The 16,115-nt window shown below is 39.0% G+C and overlaps 2 protein-coding genes across 17 annotated transcripts in view; both read right to left on the reverse strand.

Annotated features, from left to right (window-relative positions):
- Positions 1-474: 474 nt before the first annotated feature.
- Positions 475-5,789, reverse strand: LOC117323786 (delta-type opioid receptor-like). Its single transcript, XM_033879222.1, has one exon. The coding sequence runs from the start codon at positions 4,132-4,134 to the stop codon at positions 3,055-3,057; it is 1,080 nt and encodes a 359-aa protein (XP_033735113.1). The 5' UTR covers positions 4,135-5,789; the 3' UTR covers positions 475-3,054.
- Positions 5,790-9,175: 3,386 nt separating this feature from the next.
- The window catches only part of LOC117323787 (MAP/microtubule affinity-regulating kinase 3-like), a 63,365-nt gene continuing 56,425 nt past the window's right edge, over positions 9,176-16,115 (reverse strand). For 12 of the 16 annotated variants that reach the window (XM_033879239.1, XM_033879227.1, XM_033879224.1 and 9 more), the window contains one exon: positions 9,176-15,057. In XM_033879239.1, the coding sequence (XP_033735130.1) occupies positions 14,706-15,057 (352 nt within the window). In that variant the 3' untranslated portion in view covers positions 9,176-14,705. The remainder of the gene's footprint in view (positions 15,058-16,115) is intronic. The other 4 variants (XM_033879234.1, XM_033879235.1, XM_033879228.1 and 1 more) reach the window with 2 other exon arrangements.

The raw sequence follows: 16,115 nt of genomic DNA on the forward strand, positions 1-16,115 counted from the left end.
CGACATAGTAGTGTTTGTACCGAGTATTACCCGCCATATTCATATTCGACATAGTAGTGTTTGTACCGAGTATTACCCGCCACATTTATATTCGACATAGTAGTGTTTGTACCGAGTATTACCCGCCATTTTCATATTCGACATAGTAGTGTTTGTACCGAGTATTACCCGCCATTTTCATATTCGACATAGTAGTGTTTGTACCGAGTATTACCCGCCATATTCATATTCGACATAGTAGTGTTTGTACCGAGTAATACATTCATATTCGACATAGTAGTGTTTGTATCGAGTATTACCCGCCATATTTATATTAGACATAGTAGTGTTTGTATCGAGTATTACCCGCCATATTTATATTCGGATTATAGTATGACAATACTTTCTGCCATTTGTCTTCATTATCGTCTAACAGAAGTCTTTATGTGTTTTTACGAGTCTATGGACTACGTCATAAAAGACACGACACAAACATCAGTTTGCCAGCTAGCCCTCCGACAAGCGGATTTAATCAAGATGAAGTTCAAAACATTATATTCATTAACATACAAGTGTAAATACTCTTCCATCTATATATAAATATTGAATTATGAACTATGAACTATCGTTCTTTATCTTTATCTATTTCCGCGTATACAAAAACAAAACAAGTGCGATATAATAGAAAACGAGAAGCCGGGCGAACCACCCAACCTGAACATAACTGGTAGATTATATATGGCTCCCGTCATAAGTTATCGCCGTGTAATTATATATGTACACTGCGCAGAATGTCAAATTTTATTTCTTAGGATTTTGATTGCATTAAACAGTTAAATTACATTTAAATGATTAACGATGCCGTGGTATCGCCTCTTTTTAACGAATCCATCATTAAACTCAGAACCAAAACATAGCCAGAGACCTTTAGCAAAAGTAGCAAAAACCAGACAATTTTTCGACACACAGTAACACCCTATACATACAGTGAATGGGTACGTCCCTCTACATCCCAGTAAACACCCTACATATATTGACGGGACACGCCCCTTTACACACAGTAAACACCCAACATACACCGACAAGACACGTCTCCTCAGCACACAGTAAACATCCTACATATACTGAAAGGACTTGCCCCCTCTACACACAGTAAACATCCTACATACACTGACAGGACACGCCCCCTATACACACAGTAAACATCCTACATACACTGACAGGACACGCCCCCTATACACACAGTAAACATCCTACATATATTGACGGGACACGTCCTCTATACACACAGTAAACATCCTACATACACTGACAGGACACGCCCCCTCTACACACAGTAAACATCCTACATACACTGAATGGGTACGTCCCTCTACACTCCAGTAAACACCCTGCATACACTGACGGGACACGCCCCCTTTACATCCCAGTAAACACCCTACATACACTGACGGGACACGCCCCCTTTACACCCCAGTAAACACCCTACATACACTGACGGGACACACACCCTTCACCCCCAGTAAACACCCTACATGCACTGACGGGACACACCCCCTTTACACACAATAAAACCAAATATACACTGACGGGACACTCCCCTTTACACACAATAAACATCCCTACGTGCACTGACGGACACGCCCACTCTACACACAATAAACACCCTATATAGGTGGTTTGGTTGATAAGTTGTGCCCTCGTATTGAAGGAGGTACTCAAGGATTTTCCTGCTATTCTCTGACTATATAGGGCCGTATACCCAAGGACTGGTCTCATTTTGTTAGTTTATATCGACGAGGGAGCACTCTAAAGTAAACAAGACCAAAAACAAAGTCAAGATTCATCATGATTGTATTTAAAGAAACTATAAGTCCCTTGGGGTGGGGAAAGAACCAAGGGCCAATTTTTACATCAGGATTGTGTTCATCTCTTGATGCCCAGCAAGGCTATATATGATTATGGGATGGGGATCTGAATGGTTTCACAGATAAAAAAAAGTCTTCACTGTTACATCCTCATTAGTGTGTGGACACTGTGGATAAATAACTCGGCCCGAGGAGAATAACAGCAGATACAGCTATGGGAGCCGAATAGGAACACAGCTAGGGAAATAGAGGGAAAGCTATAGTGGCCGGAATTACGAGAAACTAAACAGTTTTTACAAGGGGGCATTGTTGTACAAAACTATGTTCTGTGGCCCTATTCAGCTTTCGTAAATCTCCCTATTGTACGTGTTACTAGTGTAATGATCTGCTGTAACACGAGGACAAGTTGACCGCACTTAAATTCTCAGCTCCAGTGAAGGCTTTCTTCCAATTCTGACGAAGGTTCAGGGGGAAATATATGTCTAGTTTTCATGGAAATACCTCTCAGATTAAATAAACGAATTAAAAAAATATCCTGACCATGTCTTTTTTCACTGTTACCAACGTAATAAAGATAAATTGATGATTATTTTCCGCCAACTCACTATCATCGTAGCGATTATATCTACCATCCAATTTTCAACAAACAAAAATCATATTTCTCGCGTAGAATTTCAGGTCAAAGAAACGTTCATATGTTTTTTATCACACATTTGTTTTTGGTTAAAACTTGGACCCTGTGCGTCCAAATACAGGTCGTTACAGGTGAGTATTGTCCGACGGATCATTACAGGTGAGTATTGTCCGGCGGATCATTACAGGTGAGTATTGTCCAGCGGATCATTACAGGTGAGTATTGTCCGGCGGATCAAAGCAGGTGAGTATTGTCCGGCGGATCAAAGCAGGTGAGTATTGTCCGGCGGATCATTACAGGTGAGTATTGTCCAGCGGATCATTACAGGTGAGTATTGTCCAGCGGATCAAAGCAGGTGAGTATTGTCCGGCGGATCATTACAGGTGAGTATTGTCCGGCGGATAATTACAGGTGAGTATTGTCCAGCGGATCGTTACAGGTGAGTATTGTCCGGCGGATAATTACAGGTGAGTATTGTCCGGCGGACCATTACAGGTGAGTATTGTCCAGCGGATCATTACAGGTGAGTATTGTCCGGCGGATCATTACAGGTGAGTATTGTCCGGCGGACCATTACAGGTGAGTATTGTCTAGAGGGAGACTGACCGCCTCTGTCACGCGGGAGTTTGACGACATTGAGCGAAGCGTCCTTTCAGTAGATACGTAACGAGTAGCTCGCCTCCTCCAGCAACATCGGATGTTCTTCCTGAACTGAGGGGAATGGACGAAATAGATGAACGGGTTGATGGCGTAGTTAAGGAATAACAATAGCCGACCGACCTGACCAAACACCATCATCCATGTCTCCTTTGTATCTCCCCAGGAAATCACAAGTATGTCTCTAGTGTTGACAGGTGTCGTCGTGACAATGTAGGTGACGATGACAAAGGTGACGATCTGCGACATTTGTTTGGTGGCGTTTAGTTTACACGCTGCGATAGAATCTTTCAGTTTTCTGGCCTTTAGAACATGGAAGAACAAGATGATGGCTAACGGGAGAATGGACATCACCATGGTTACCACGATATTGGTGACCTTTGACATCTGAAGGTCGTTCTTCCTGTTTATTATCACGGCATACAGGTAAAACCACCCGTTCAGCGCACTTAATACCCAAACACCCAGGGACACCAAAATGATCCTCTTGTTTGTGATGGCGATGTGGCTCTTCAATGGATGAACCACAATGTAATAACGAAGAACAGACAGCAGTATTACATGTACAATGGAGGACCCACCCGCCGTCAAACCAACCAGGTCACACACAAACTTGATAGTTTTCATTACATTATGGGGTATGATGTCCCGGAAGTACCCGGTCACTATATACCGGATGTATCGGAATAGGAGGAACGTAAAGTCGCACAGAGACAGTGCGACGATTGCCGTAAACGTCGGTCTACGCAGACGCGAGTCTCTTGTTATAACTAAAATGACGATGAAGTTAGTGATGATACCACACAGAGCGATGACGCTGATGGCGACCGTCATTGGGATACAGTATGACGTCAGGCAGCTACCAGCTTCACTTGGGACTGAGCTGTTATTAGTTCCATTGGTATTAACTCCATTTGACACGTATAAATCCGTCGAACTTGCTACCAGCATTTTTGGAATGATGGTCGCTGCCATACTTAAGAGTATCTCCACCATCAACTAATTTACCCCTTCAACATAAGTTTATTTGGTCATGTAAGGCATACATGTGCATTAAAGTATGAAGCACTTACACCAGGAGTTGTATCGAAATTTAATTCCAATGATTTCTAACCCAGTCGACCAGAACTCCTCCATCAAAAGACCTACTCATTGAGTGGTAAACCAGACACATTAAACGTTGACCTAACCACACGACCGTAACGCTGACTTTTAAAACAGGTTGACGTTTATAAACTGCCGTAACTCACGCAGTCCTGTCCAAACAGACTGATGTTCATAAACTGTCGTAACTCACGCAGTCCTGTCCATAGGCCACCAAACCGTAACACTTATGTCAAAACGAAAAAACCGTTTTACTCCCAAAGTCTGTACACGTAGGAAACAGCAACGGTCCAAATAGTAGTTCTAACAGACATCACAAACTTCTATATATGTATATGTTCTTTTAACACAACTCTCGTAACTGTTGTTCTGAAATAAAGTGACCGGTTATGAAAAAATATCTCCCAATTTATAAAGATATTCACGATACAAGTCAATGTCCTTCATATTTCGACAATCCTTTGAAGTTGGAACTGGAATTTACTCACTCTCGGTTCCAGAGTTCACACGACGCAATGTCCATCCCAGCGTCCTGTCCTTTTACTGATACATACCGGGCACGTGTCCCTTATATACGCCAGCTGCTGTATGAAGTTCTGCGACAGGAAGCGCGGGAAAACGACCCTGGGGCGAGCATGTTCTCGTGGTGACAAATGAAGGCCTGCTCAATTATGTCACTTGTTGTTCTCTTCAATCACGAACACGATAATGAAATTCGTTATCCAAATTATAATGTTTACGAATACACTTCACATGTAAGCATGAGTGATTAGCAGCAGGGGATACATTTAGCGACGGTATGCTATCATGTTCGTGGACGTAGATATGTCCCGGGGCAAGGCTGTGATTGTCAACCCCGCATTATCTGCTGTGTGGTGTCCTGGCCTATAACGGACAGGTGTTACTACCCAGATGGCGACCTCTATTAGTGTCATTAGATAGGTAAATTATGCATTTATTATACGTCTCTGGTTACCAAACTATATCCGTCCTTAAATGACCATAACCGTTACACGGACATTGAACCATATAGTATATATAGTAAACCATACAGACTAACTCGCGTTAATCGTTGTTCCAGAGACCCTTTGCTGGGCCGTTTGTTATACAACCCCGCCCTTCTGCTGGGCCGTTTGTTATACAACCCCGCCCTTCTGCCTCCAGGTTGTTTATAATGTTTATTACGAAACAGAAAAAGACAATGTGGAACAGGTTGTAACGGAGACCGTTATGTTGTTGATATTACTAATGTTAATACCGGACCATATAACAAGGTTTTGGTATATTGTTTTTCAGCTAAGTATTTATTGAGGCAAGAAACCAGGCAGTGTACGTGGTACCTCACCTTATTTATTTAACGGGGTTTACGTCCGCTATCACAGCCTTCTGGCCTTTCAGCCGTATCTTTACGTCTCTGCCTTCTCCGATAATATTGATGAAGACTGTTTTAATAGCAGGCCAAAATGATGAATAAGTAACGATCATGAACTCATAAATTTGATTAAAGAGGCTTGCCCGCAGAGAGATCAGAAAAATTGGCTAATAGAAAAAGATTTTTTTACTCATGACATATTGTTGGAATTGTTGAGTTTTTCATTTTATTTTCCTTTTAAAACGCTGAAAAGTGATATTAAAACCTCATTTTTTAATATTATTTATTTAATCGCAACCCGCAATAAGTCCCCGCTATAAAGTGGAGTCTAATTTGATTGGCACATCTGTGCCGCACAGTGATAACTTCAAAGGCAGCGGTGATTTACAAAGAAGATTTGCCGTTATATTCCATACATTTCCCTCTCAGGTTGAGTTTTAAAACGTCTTTTAAATACACATTCTGTAATTGTTTTCAAGAAATAAAGTCGGAAAGCCTCTAATTTTGTCACATAGAAACGTGTACTGAAGTTTATTTAGTGATCGGAGATGTGCCGTTTACTGGGCCGTCTGCGGGTAAGCCTCTTTAAACTTATAGGGGAAACATCAATTTGACATACCATGCACACATTACGGTGTATGAATGGTCACGTATGCATGGTATGTACAGAATCGCAAATACAAATCGTCCGGTTTATACAAAATGCAACAATGGTGTAATTAAAAGATAGGGAACCACTCCGTTCTTCTATGTGCGCTTAGTACCTTCGTCAAACTTTAGGTTGAGCCCACCTCTCCCCGATAGTTTTTATGGGACGAGATGGACATAAGAAGATGTAGTCCGAACAATCTAATTACATTACGTGGCTTAGTTGACGTTGGCGCTGGATGAAGAATGGAACAGTATGCAAATGAGGGTGAATACCTACTCCAACAATGTTAAAGGTTTTACACGGCGAGATACTTTTGACAGGCGCCGTGTAGTCGGCAATATAATATCCGATAGAAAAAGAGCCGTCCAGCGGCCTCTTATGTTATAGGAGTAGGTGAATACCCTGATCAATTCTATGCGCAAGAGTCCTTGCAACCACTGCAGCTCGTAGGGCACCCACGATATTGATAGGCCCAGAACGCTATTCATTTTGACAGGGGTACCCCTGGATATACCTCGAATTTGACGTGGTACTACACGTGCATGAATGAAACTTTCAGAAAATTTAATTAAACCATTTTATAACGTTATTTCCCGCGGTGAGCCGGGCAATTTCGAACTGCGTTTTCCTTTCCCGACCAGTATATACAAACACACTAATTACATCAATTTTCTACCACCTCACTTCTTCCGACAACATATGCGCCGTCACCGGTTGCATTGAAAACCAACCTCTTCATGCATGTTATCCTCTTCTTGAGTTGTCAACTGATGACTGGCCACATTTGAGAATGATGACCTTTACCACATAGTCGAGGGTATATTACAGTAATGCTCCACTATCTCAGTGATATATTCGCGTTATTTAGTATTTGTTCGGGCAGTGACGTAAAAAACCTTAATGCATCTTTAAGTAGTGTAAGGTGCAAAAACATCAGCTTAGTTGGCGCTCACCAACAGCGGCGTTGAGCAGGACTGCTGTGTCGATTTTACAGTTTTTTATGACTAAAATTAGAACACCAGAGGGTATAACTAATCTCAAACTGAAAGGACGAATTTGGAATTCTTTAATTATAAGGGCCTTATATGATGTGCTTTAGAAGCATATTCCTAGCTATATTGACCGTAAGGAAGTTTTTAAACCAATAATGTAAATCAGCATTTCCTAGTGCATTATCACGTCAAATTTCAGAATGTTTAAATTTTCTTGTTGGGCCTTGGATAATAATTGCCGACATTATATTTTGGGTTGTATTTTTTAGTAACATTGATCTTAGGCTTTGTAAAGACCCTATTGCACATCAGTGTAACGCCAGTTTAAGTTTCAATGAAAGCAGCACATTCGTCTGGATGGGGGTCAGACCGACAGATAACTGGCGAACTCTAAATACACTCTGCCATAAAACCTAACTGAACACATTATAACATACATTTTTGACAGGAGAATATGGGGCCTGTGAATTCTCTAATTCTATCTAAAGTAAGTGTGACCTTGACATTTAACCTTCAAAGCTGAAAAAGCAATTGCAAGCAAGCACTTATCATCCTAAAGGAAACTCATGTTACTGCAAGATAATTGATTTTATATTCATAGTTAAGTGACCTTGACCTTTGACAATGCAAATCATATCTAAGCAAACACCAAGTATGGAAGTACTGAAAGAAGTTTGAATTAAGATTGGCCGAAGCAAACTCTAGATTTTGCATGGAAGATGATTTGTATTTTGCAAGTGACCTTGACCGTTGAATTTTGATGCTGACAGCAATTCTAAGTAAGTTCTTTCAATGAGGAAGCACTGTAACTTCTGTTGTATATGGATGTTAGAGTACTTCATCCATTGAGGTTCTGTTGTATACCAAAGTCCATATGTTTAAGCCAATGAGGTTCTGTTGTACACAGAAGTTGAAATGTCTCGCCCAATGAGGTTTTGTTGTACACAGAAGTTGAAATGTCTCGCCCAATGAGGTTTTGTTGTACACAGAAGTTGAAATGTCACGACCAATGTGGTTCTGTTGTAAACAGAAGCTGAAATGTCTCGCCCAATGAGGTTCTGTTGTACACAGAAATTGAAATGTCTCAACCAATGAGGTTCTGTTGTACACAGAAATTGAAATGTCTCAACCAATGAGGTTCTGTTGTACACAGAAGCTGAAATGTCTCACCCAATGAGGTTCTGCTGTACACAGAAATTGAAATGTCTCACCCAATGAGGTTCTGTTGTACACTAAAGGTCTCACCCAATGAGGTTTTGTTGTACACAGAAGCTGAAATATCTCACCCAATGAGGTTCAGTTGTACAGAAACCAAAATGTCTCACCTGATTAGGGTATCTGGTACAGAGGCTATAATGTCTGACCCAATGAGGTTCTGTTGTAAACAGAAGCTGAAATGTCTCGCCCAATGAGGTTCTGCTGTACACAGAAATTGAAATGTCTCACCCAATGAGGTTTTATTGTACACAGAAGCTGAAATGTCTCGCCCAATGAGGTTTTGTTGTACACTAAAGGTCTCACCCAATGAGGTTTTGTTGTACACAGAAGCTGAAATATCTCACCCAATGAGGTTTTGTTGTACACAGAAGCTGAAATATCTCACCCAATGAGGTTTTGTTGTACACAGAAGCTGAAATGTCTTGCCCAATGAGGTTCTGTTGTACCCAGAAGCTGAAATGTCTTAACCAACGAGGTTCTGTTGTACACGAAAACCAAAATGTCTCAAATGATTAGGGTCTCTGGTACAGAGGCTGTAATGTCTCACCCAATGAGGTTCTGTTGTACTCAGAAACGAAACTGTCTCACCAAAAAAGTTTTTTTTTTTTTTTTTTGTCAAATGGGTTATGTTGTATGTACAAGGTGCAAAAATTACCGAGATGCAGGGAAGTATTCCAAAGACAAACAACAACAAATCACTTTATAGTTATCATCCATTTCATGAAAATTTTAATTGTCTGTTCACTATTATTCATGTATAAACTAAAAGGTACTGATGAGGAAGTCATAAAAGATCAACATAATGATGTGTGTAATGTTCCTCACATGATTAAAATTGCTCTGTGTTGCTTTCTGTTCTCCTGCGTTAGGAAATTGCTTTGTTTCCGTATGCAGTGGGCCAGTTTGATTTGTGTTAAAAAAGAAAATTCATATGCATGAAGTATATCACAATCTTGTCTCACTCTCACTCAAAATACAGCTATAACATACCTGTGTACAGGCCCCTGGTGGGATAAAATATACATTATCAATACAAACCTCAACCTCTATGACCACTCAACACTTTCATTACTCTGTGACTATACCTTTCTATTCACCAAGTAAACTGGCCCAACCCTATAGTTGTTTGACCACTCTATGTAAACTTAAGCAACTTAACAGTTGTTGAGACGAGCCACTGTAAACTGGATCAAATTTACAAGGCAAACCACGTCTATACAATGATTTTACAATAGGATAAGAAAGCTCATTGTTATCACTATGTACCGAATACTTCTGGCTTGAAACAATGTTTTCTTGTCCATAGCCACGCACTTAATATCAAATAATTAAACTGATTTATTGAATAAAGTCAACCATTCAGTGTCTGATTGAATTAATTTTAAATCTGGTAATATGTCCAAGAAAGCATTGTTCCACCAGAAAACAAGCACTTGTCTAACACATAATGCTGAACACTGGCGAATAATCACAGCTATAACTGAAATCAGCAATAGTGTTCTTTGGTGTCACTATCGCTCATTCCTTATCAACTTCTTGCAATTTGGCAAGAACATTTAAATCAAAGAAATGAAAATAAACCACGAAATGAAGCATCTGTTTTCACAGATTTCTATTGCAGGCTTTATGTCCTCTCCTGGAATCTCCAGGCTGATTAGGCTCTGTATCCACACACACGTATATAATGATGGACTCTCTACTAATATATAGATATTTTTTTCAATTTGTATACAGAGGATCATAAATTATCTCTCAAGAATTTGTACAGAACTTTACAGTCTATTCTGAGGATCATGTATAACTTAGCGTTTGAGTTGCATTACATATAACTTATGTGTGATACTGGTGTAAGCCAACTGGTATATTTCGAAATGTGAGTCATCGTACGACATGCTGGCATATAAGCAACTAGTTGGTCTGCTGCTCAAATGTTTTTAGGATCTTTTTAAAAATAAATCAAACAAATGCAGCACATATCCCATTAGTCCACTACAGTTACCAGCAACATCATAATCAACTCATCACCCAGTCCCGAATAGAGTGGATTTCTAGATATCTATTTACTTGGTAAAAATAACTGACATCTTTTCCTTAAGATCTCAGACAAGTCTATTTTGCTTTCTATGGTCATTTATCTTACTTGGGTTCAATAAAACAGTATGACAATAACCTCACAGGCTCAACAGAAACGAACACAAGACAAAAAACATAAAATTAAACATAAAATAGATTTTGTCCTAATTGATCTCGGTACAATGTCATTAGGTTATAGATGCCAACAACATATTCTTGACTACTATTTGTAATAAATAGGTAGGTTTGTAAAATCACTTTCGCTCCTGTTATAGGTCATTTAGGAATAGATTATTGACCATTTCCAATACATATATATGTATATTGTATATATATAGAATCATCGAAATTCCATATTATTATTATTATTAGCTAATGTTAAAAATATTACATACAAAATACCCTTAAATCATATTAATAAATAAAATCAAACAGTCGCACTATTATGCATTTGTGGCACTGTGCTAAAATCAGACCAAAATGACCTGTCACATTAACCTTTTCATTGAATATTCATATGGGGCATTTCAGGTTCCTCAACACTACCAATGTTTAGATGTGTCAGAATAAAGGATTCTAATGTCCTGACTGCTGTCACCAATATATCAACATACCCTCTCTACAGTATAGTAATCCAACATACCCTCTCTACAGTATAGTAATCCAAGGACAAAATGACAGGTCTTTCTGGTCTGAGTCTACCACTGAAATCATCACATCTTAATCGCACCATTGCTGCTCTGCCCTTGGTGTGGTATTGCTGGCCACAAATTTACTGTTTATTTTGGTTATACCCATCCTCTCACAATAATGGCCCATGGGTTCCAGTGCATTCTCTTTCCTCTGCCCTCATTCGGCGTTCAACTAGGCATGTATCTTCTTTTATACCACTCACAATCAGGCATCCATTTGCTCTCACTATCAACTAAGCAGGTATGATATTTGGTTTATTATGTATCTAGAACACATTACTTCCTTACAGTATAAGTCATTTGTCAGCCATGGTGTAGTGTAATGAAGTATGTGTTTACATAGTTTAATTCTATAATCCATACACAACATTCATTGAAAATTTCCTTCCTTGCAGTTATTTTTTTGCTTTAACTTATATTACTGTTACCCAGAAGACTTGATAGGAAAAAACTTTCTACACCAACAAAGATGACATATATAGGAATGTTAGTATTAGCTGATCATTAGCCCTAAATGATTGTTGATGGGCTGTAAAACATTACAACAATTAGCTGATTCGCAAAGTAATCGGCTATTTTAATCGAAATTTCTCCAAAAAAACTTGTATGCAGAATCAGACTGCTAGAACACAAAGCGTAACCAATCCAACACTACTTACTGTGTCTAATTTAAAACATCACACAAGCTGAATGCATCCAATAGCAAAATTTAGTGACTGGTGTCGCCCTAAAATGAAATGAGCAAAATTCCTGCCGAGCTTTCATATGTGAAGAGAGATGGCATTACTAAATAGGAGAGTTGAGGGATGACTTTATGAAACTGAGTGTAACAGGACACTGTGTATGGACAAGAAGCATGTTGATCAACATCATCTGATTATTCAATTAATATTATTGTCCCAGTGACAGTCAAACACACGATCCTGTAGACTCTTAATTCATATACTCAACAACAGTTCAACACACAATTGTCCAGCCAAAGCACATGATCCTAAACACTCCAATCTCACATACCCACAGAAGTTAATGAGAATGACATTATAATAGTAGAACAATACTCATCAGCAGGTCTCGGCAATCAGTGGCGACCAAGGTAGGATGAATGACATCTGAGATCATACAATAACGGGTGCATAACTTGCATAATCTGTTGTCCGGTAGAACAGACCACATTTCAATATCACGACAAAACATATCAACAACTTAATTAACACCAGAATTTTAGGAAATTAGTTTTAGTTCAGCACAAGTATGCTTTGGTTCAATTCCAAATTCTATATTCAGAATGAAATTAGACTCTTGTTGAATTTATCTAAAGATTCTAGAATATCACCTGTGCTGGTCAGAAACAACAAGAATTGTGGAACTTTTCCAACATTTTCTTTGTCAAGGAGTGTTAGTAACTAGTACATGATTGACCGCAGACAGGGGTTTTGGAGCCAAGTTCATCTCACAGACAAAATCACAAGTCATCTACATCCACGCATCAGACACAAATCGAATTTCAGTGGAAACGTACATCTCTCAACCCAGGCATATGTAAATCATCGGTGAGGTGGTGTTAAAGCACCATAGGTCTGCTGACAAAACTAAAGCAGGGTGTGATTTATTGTGATTTATGAACCTTAGTAAACCCAGTAAGGAAGGTGCAGGAGTGACTACTTGGGTAAACTACAGTAAAACCTCCATATATGGTAACACTTTGCCACCTCATTACCACTGTACTTCATTTTGACACGGTAATAATTTCCATAAAATCTTCATTAGAAATATCTTTTGATATACTGTTTAATAACAAATAAAACTTGCTAGAAATATAAGGAGGTTTTAAATTGTACTTCGAACATGTTAAATTTATTGAAGAAGTTATAAACACGACCTTGTAACACCTATTCTTCTGAATCTACAATATCTTTGGCATTTATTCTTCAATAGTTTTTGAAAATAATTTTCATGATTTACACCTATCAAATGACTCGGGATTTACACCTATCAAATGACTCGGGATTTACACCTATCAAATGCCCATACATGTTATATTGTTCATAGCTCGACCCACTGAGTTGTTGTCATTCACAGAGCTAAGTATTTAGATGTTTATAAACACACAAGTGTGTTCATAGTATCACAGTCAAAGAGAAACACTATGGAGTGATCAGTGGCATTGGCCATTACACTCTACATCGTATCTATGGTTACGGTAACATCAGCCATTACACTACATCGTATCTATGGTTACGGTAACATCAGCCATTACACTCTACATCGTATCTATGGTTACGGTAACATCAGCCATTACACTCTACATCGTATCTATGGCCACGGTAACATCAGCCATTACACTCTACATCGTATCTATGGTTACGGTAACATCAGCCATTACACTCTACATCGTATCTATGGTTACGGTAACATCAGCCATTACACTCTACATCTTATCTATGGTTACGGCCGTGTCAGCCATTACACTCTACATCGTATCTATGGTTACGGTCGTGTCAGCCTTAACATTCTACACTGTATCTATGGTTACTGCCACATTGGCCATTACAAGCTACCCTGTAGCAATGGTTAAAGTCAGATCAGCTGTTACTTTCTACACTGTATCTATGGTTACAGTAACATCTACCATTACCTTTTATGCCGTATCTATGGTTACGGTAACATTGGCCATTACATTCTACACTATATCTATGGTTAACGTCACGTCAGCCATTACATTCTGCATTGTAGCTGTGGTTAACATCAAGTCGACCATTGCATTCAACACTGTAGCTATGATTAGAGTGGTCAGAGTTAACCCTATCCCTTACTTATGTTGGCCATTTACAGTATAGCCCACTGAATAAAACAATGTAATCAGTTCAAACCACTGAGCAGCTCCTACGAGTGAATGAGAACAACTCAGTTGATCATTCCTAACTGTTCTATGTAAAATGGACAATATGTCTCCTTCTTCCACCAGAATTACGATTGCACCATGGAAAGTTTATAGAGACAAGAGACAGGAAAAATTATAGAGACGAGAGACAGGAAAGAAAATTAAGTTTACTGGGGGAGAATAGGGCTGCTAATTCATTTTGACTAGCAGAAGGTGAAATGCCTTGTAACAACATTCATCACTTAGTTTGCATTTAATACATTAAAGCACATTATTCTCTTTCTCTTTACATACATGTGTACAAACCCTGGTCTCGCCTTGGGGTGTCTAATTTAGCTATAATACAGTGACCTTTTTACAATATTAACATTGTACAAAAATTATACATGTGGGGAGAGGGGGATAATGTTACAGGAGATTGAGTAGGAGGTGGTTATTGTATCCTTCCATACTGGCCCAGCGTTGGACACCTTACACAGCTCATGATCCTCGGGGATACCCTTCAGGTTAACAAGGACACCACACAACCTGCCTCCGCTCCAGGATAACCTACTTGTCCGTTCTTGAAGCAATGGGCCCTACATCAAAGTTTCAACTCATTCGCAATTTTAGATGCAATGTTTTTAAATCCTATGGAAGTTCCTGAAATCCGTTTGAAACGAACTCCATTCAAGGAGAGTCTTGGCAATTTACAAACCTCCATTTCCCATTGCACTAGGCTATCTGTGTTGGGGTCGCCATGGACACACAACAGGAGGAACTTTTCCCTTTGTTCATAGTCACAGTTGTTAGCATCTAATACTTTGCGGATCTCCTTCATCATCTCATTGGGATCCATTGAACTGGTAGTTTTCATGCTCCAGGTGAAGCGCAGCGACCGTGGCTTGATCGGGTCACCTTCACGTCCCTCGTTGACTGACCTGCGGAACAATTTGCTGAAAATTAAAATCAAGTAGGAAAACATATTAATGGCTGACCCTCCTGACATGGAGCTGTAGGTACGTATTAGTAGTGTTTACGGTGGCCCTACGGATAGCAGTCAGTCATGCTTGTGATTCTACATGAACCCTTATACACAACTTTTAGGAAATAAATTCTTCTAAATAGATCTAGGTCAAAATCATGGATAGTGCAGACTCAATTAACTTTTTTGTATTGAAATTTGTCGCAATCTGAAATATGTCCTGGTTATTAAGGGTTTATGTAATTCGTGGTAATAGTGACAAAATAACTTCTATCTCATTCTTGTTACAGGAAAATCAAGGAAAAGTTGCATAAAACCTTAACATATCAACAAATTACATATTACAATGTAATTCATGATTTAAAGATGTGAAATGTTTAATCTTAATTTTCTTTTTCTTTCAAAATTTGACAGGGTAATATGGCAACTTTTCAGGTAGAACACTAAAACGAGCAATAAAGATAAAATGCATGCTACTGCCATATGCATTACAGCTATCCACCGACGTTTATATTACAACCAGATACCTATGTAACAGTAAACCCTTTCTGTTTCATATCTTTATCAAAGCATTCATGCATGTTTAGCAGAGGAAAACTTGACATGCGTTTAGAGCAGGTTACACAACTCTGGTTAATACTAAAATGGTGATACATATGACAAAAGAGCAAGGTGATGGGGGGAAAAGTTAACATCAAAGCAAATGTGTACCATAACACCCATCAAATCCCAAACACCAGTAGTATTGCAGTAACAAATAATGCAATACTCATGCAACAAATTAGAATTTCAGTGCTGACTGCTAGGGTTTGAATGTCACTGTTTGACACGTGTCACTGATGAGAGGAGTGCAAAAGAGTATTTATCTCCATAAAATTAACTGACAATTTCAACAAATTTTGATAGTATTACTGAAATTTATATCTTAAAAGGTTGATTTTTTTTTATTTTCTTAAGAATAGTTTTTTTTTTATGTTACTCTTTTACACTCATGTGATAATGACTGCTACCGGGTCCACCGTAAACGTA

Source organism: Pecten maximus, chromosome 3, assembly GCF_902652985.1.
Source record: "Pecten maximus chromosome 3, xPecMax1.1, whole genome shotgun sequence".
Lineage (NCBI taxonomy): Eukaryota > Metazoa > Mollusca > Bivalvia > Pectinida > Pectinidae > Pecten > Pecten maximus.

Coding starts and splice junctions, on each gene's coding strand:
- LOC117323786 (XM_033879222.1), bottom strand. CDS start 4,134: ATGGTGGAGATACTCTTAAGTATGGCAGCGACCATCATTCCAAAAATG.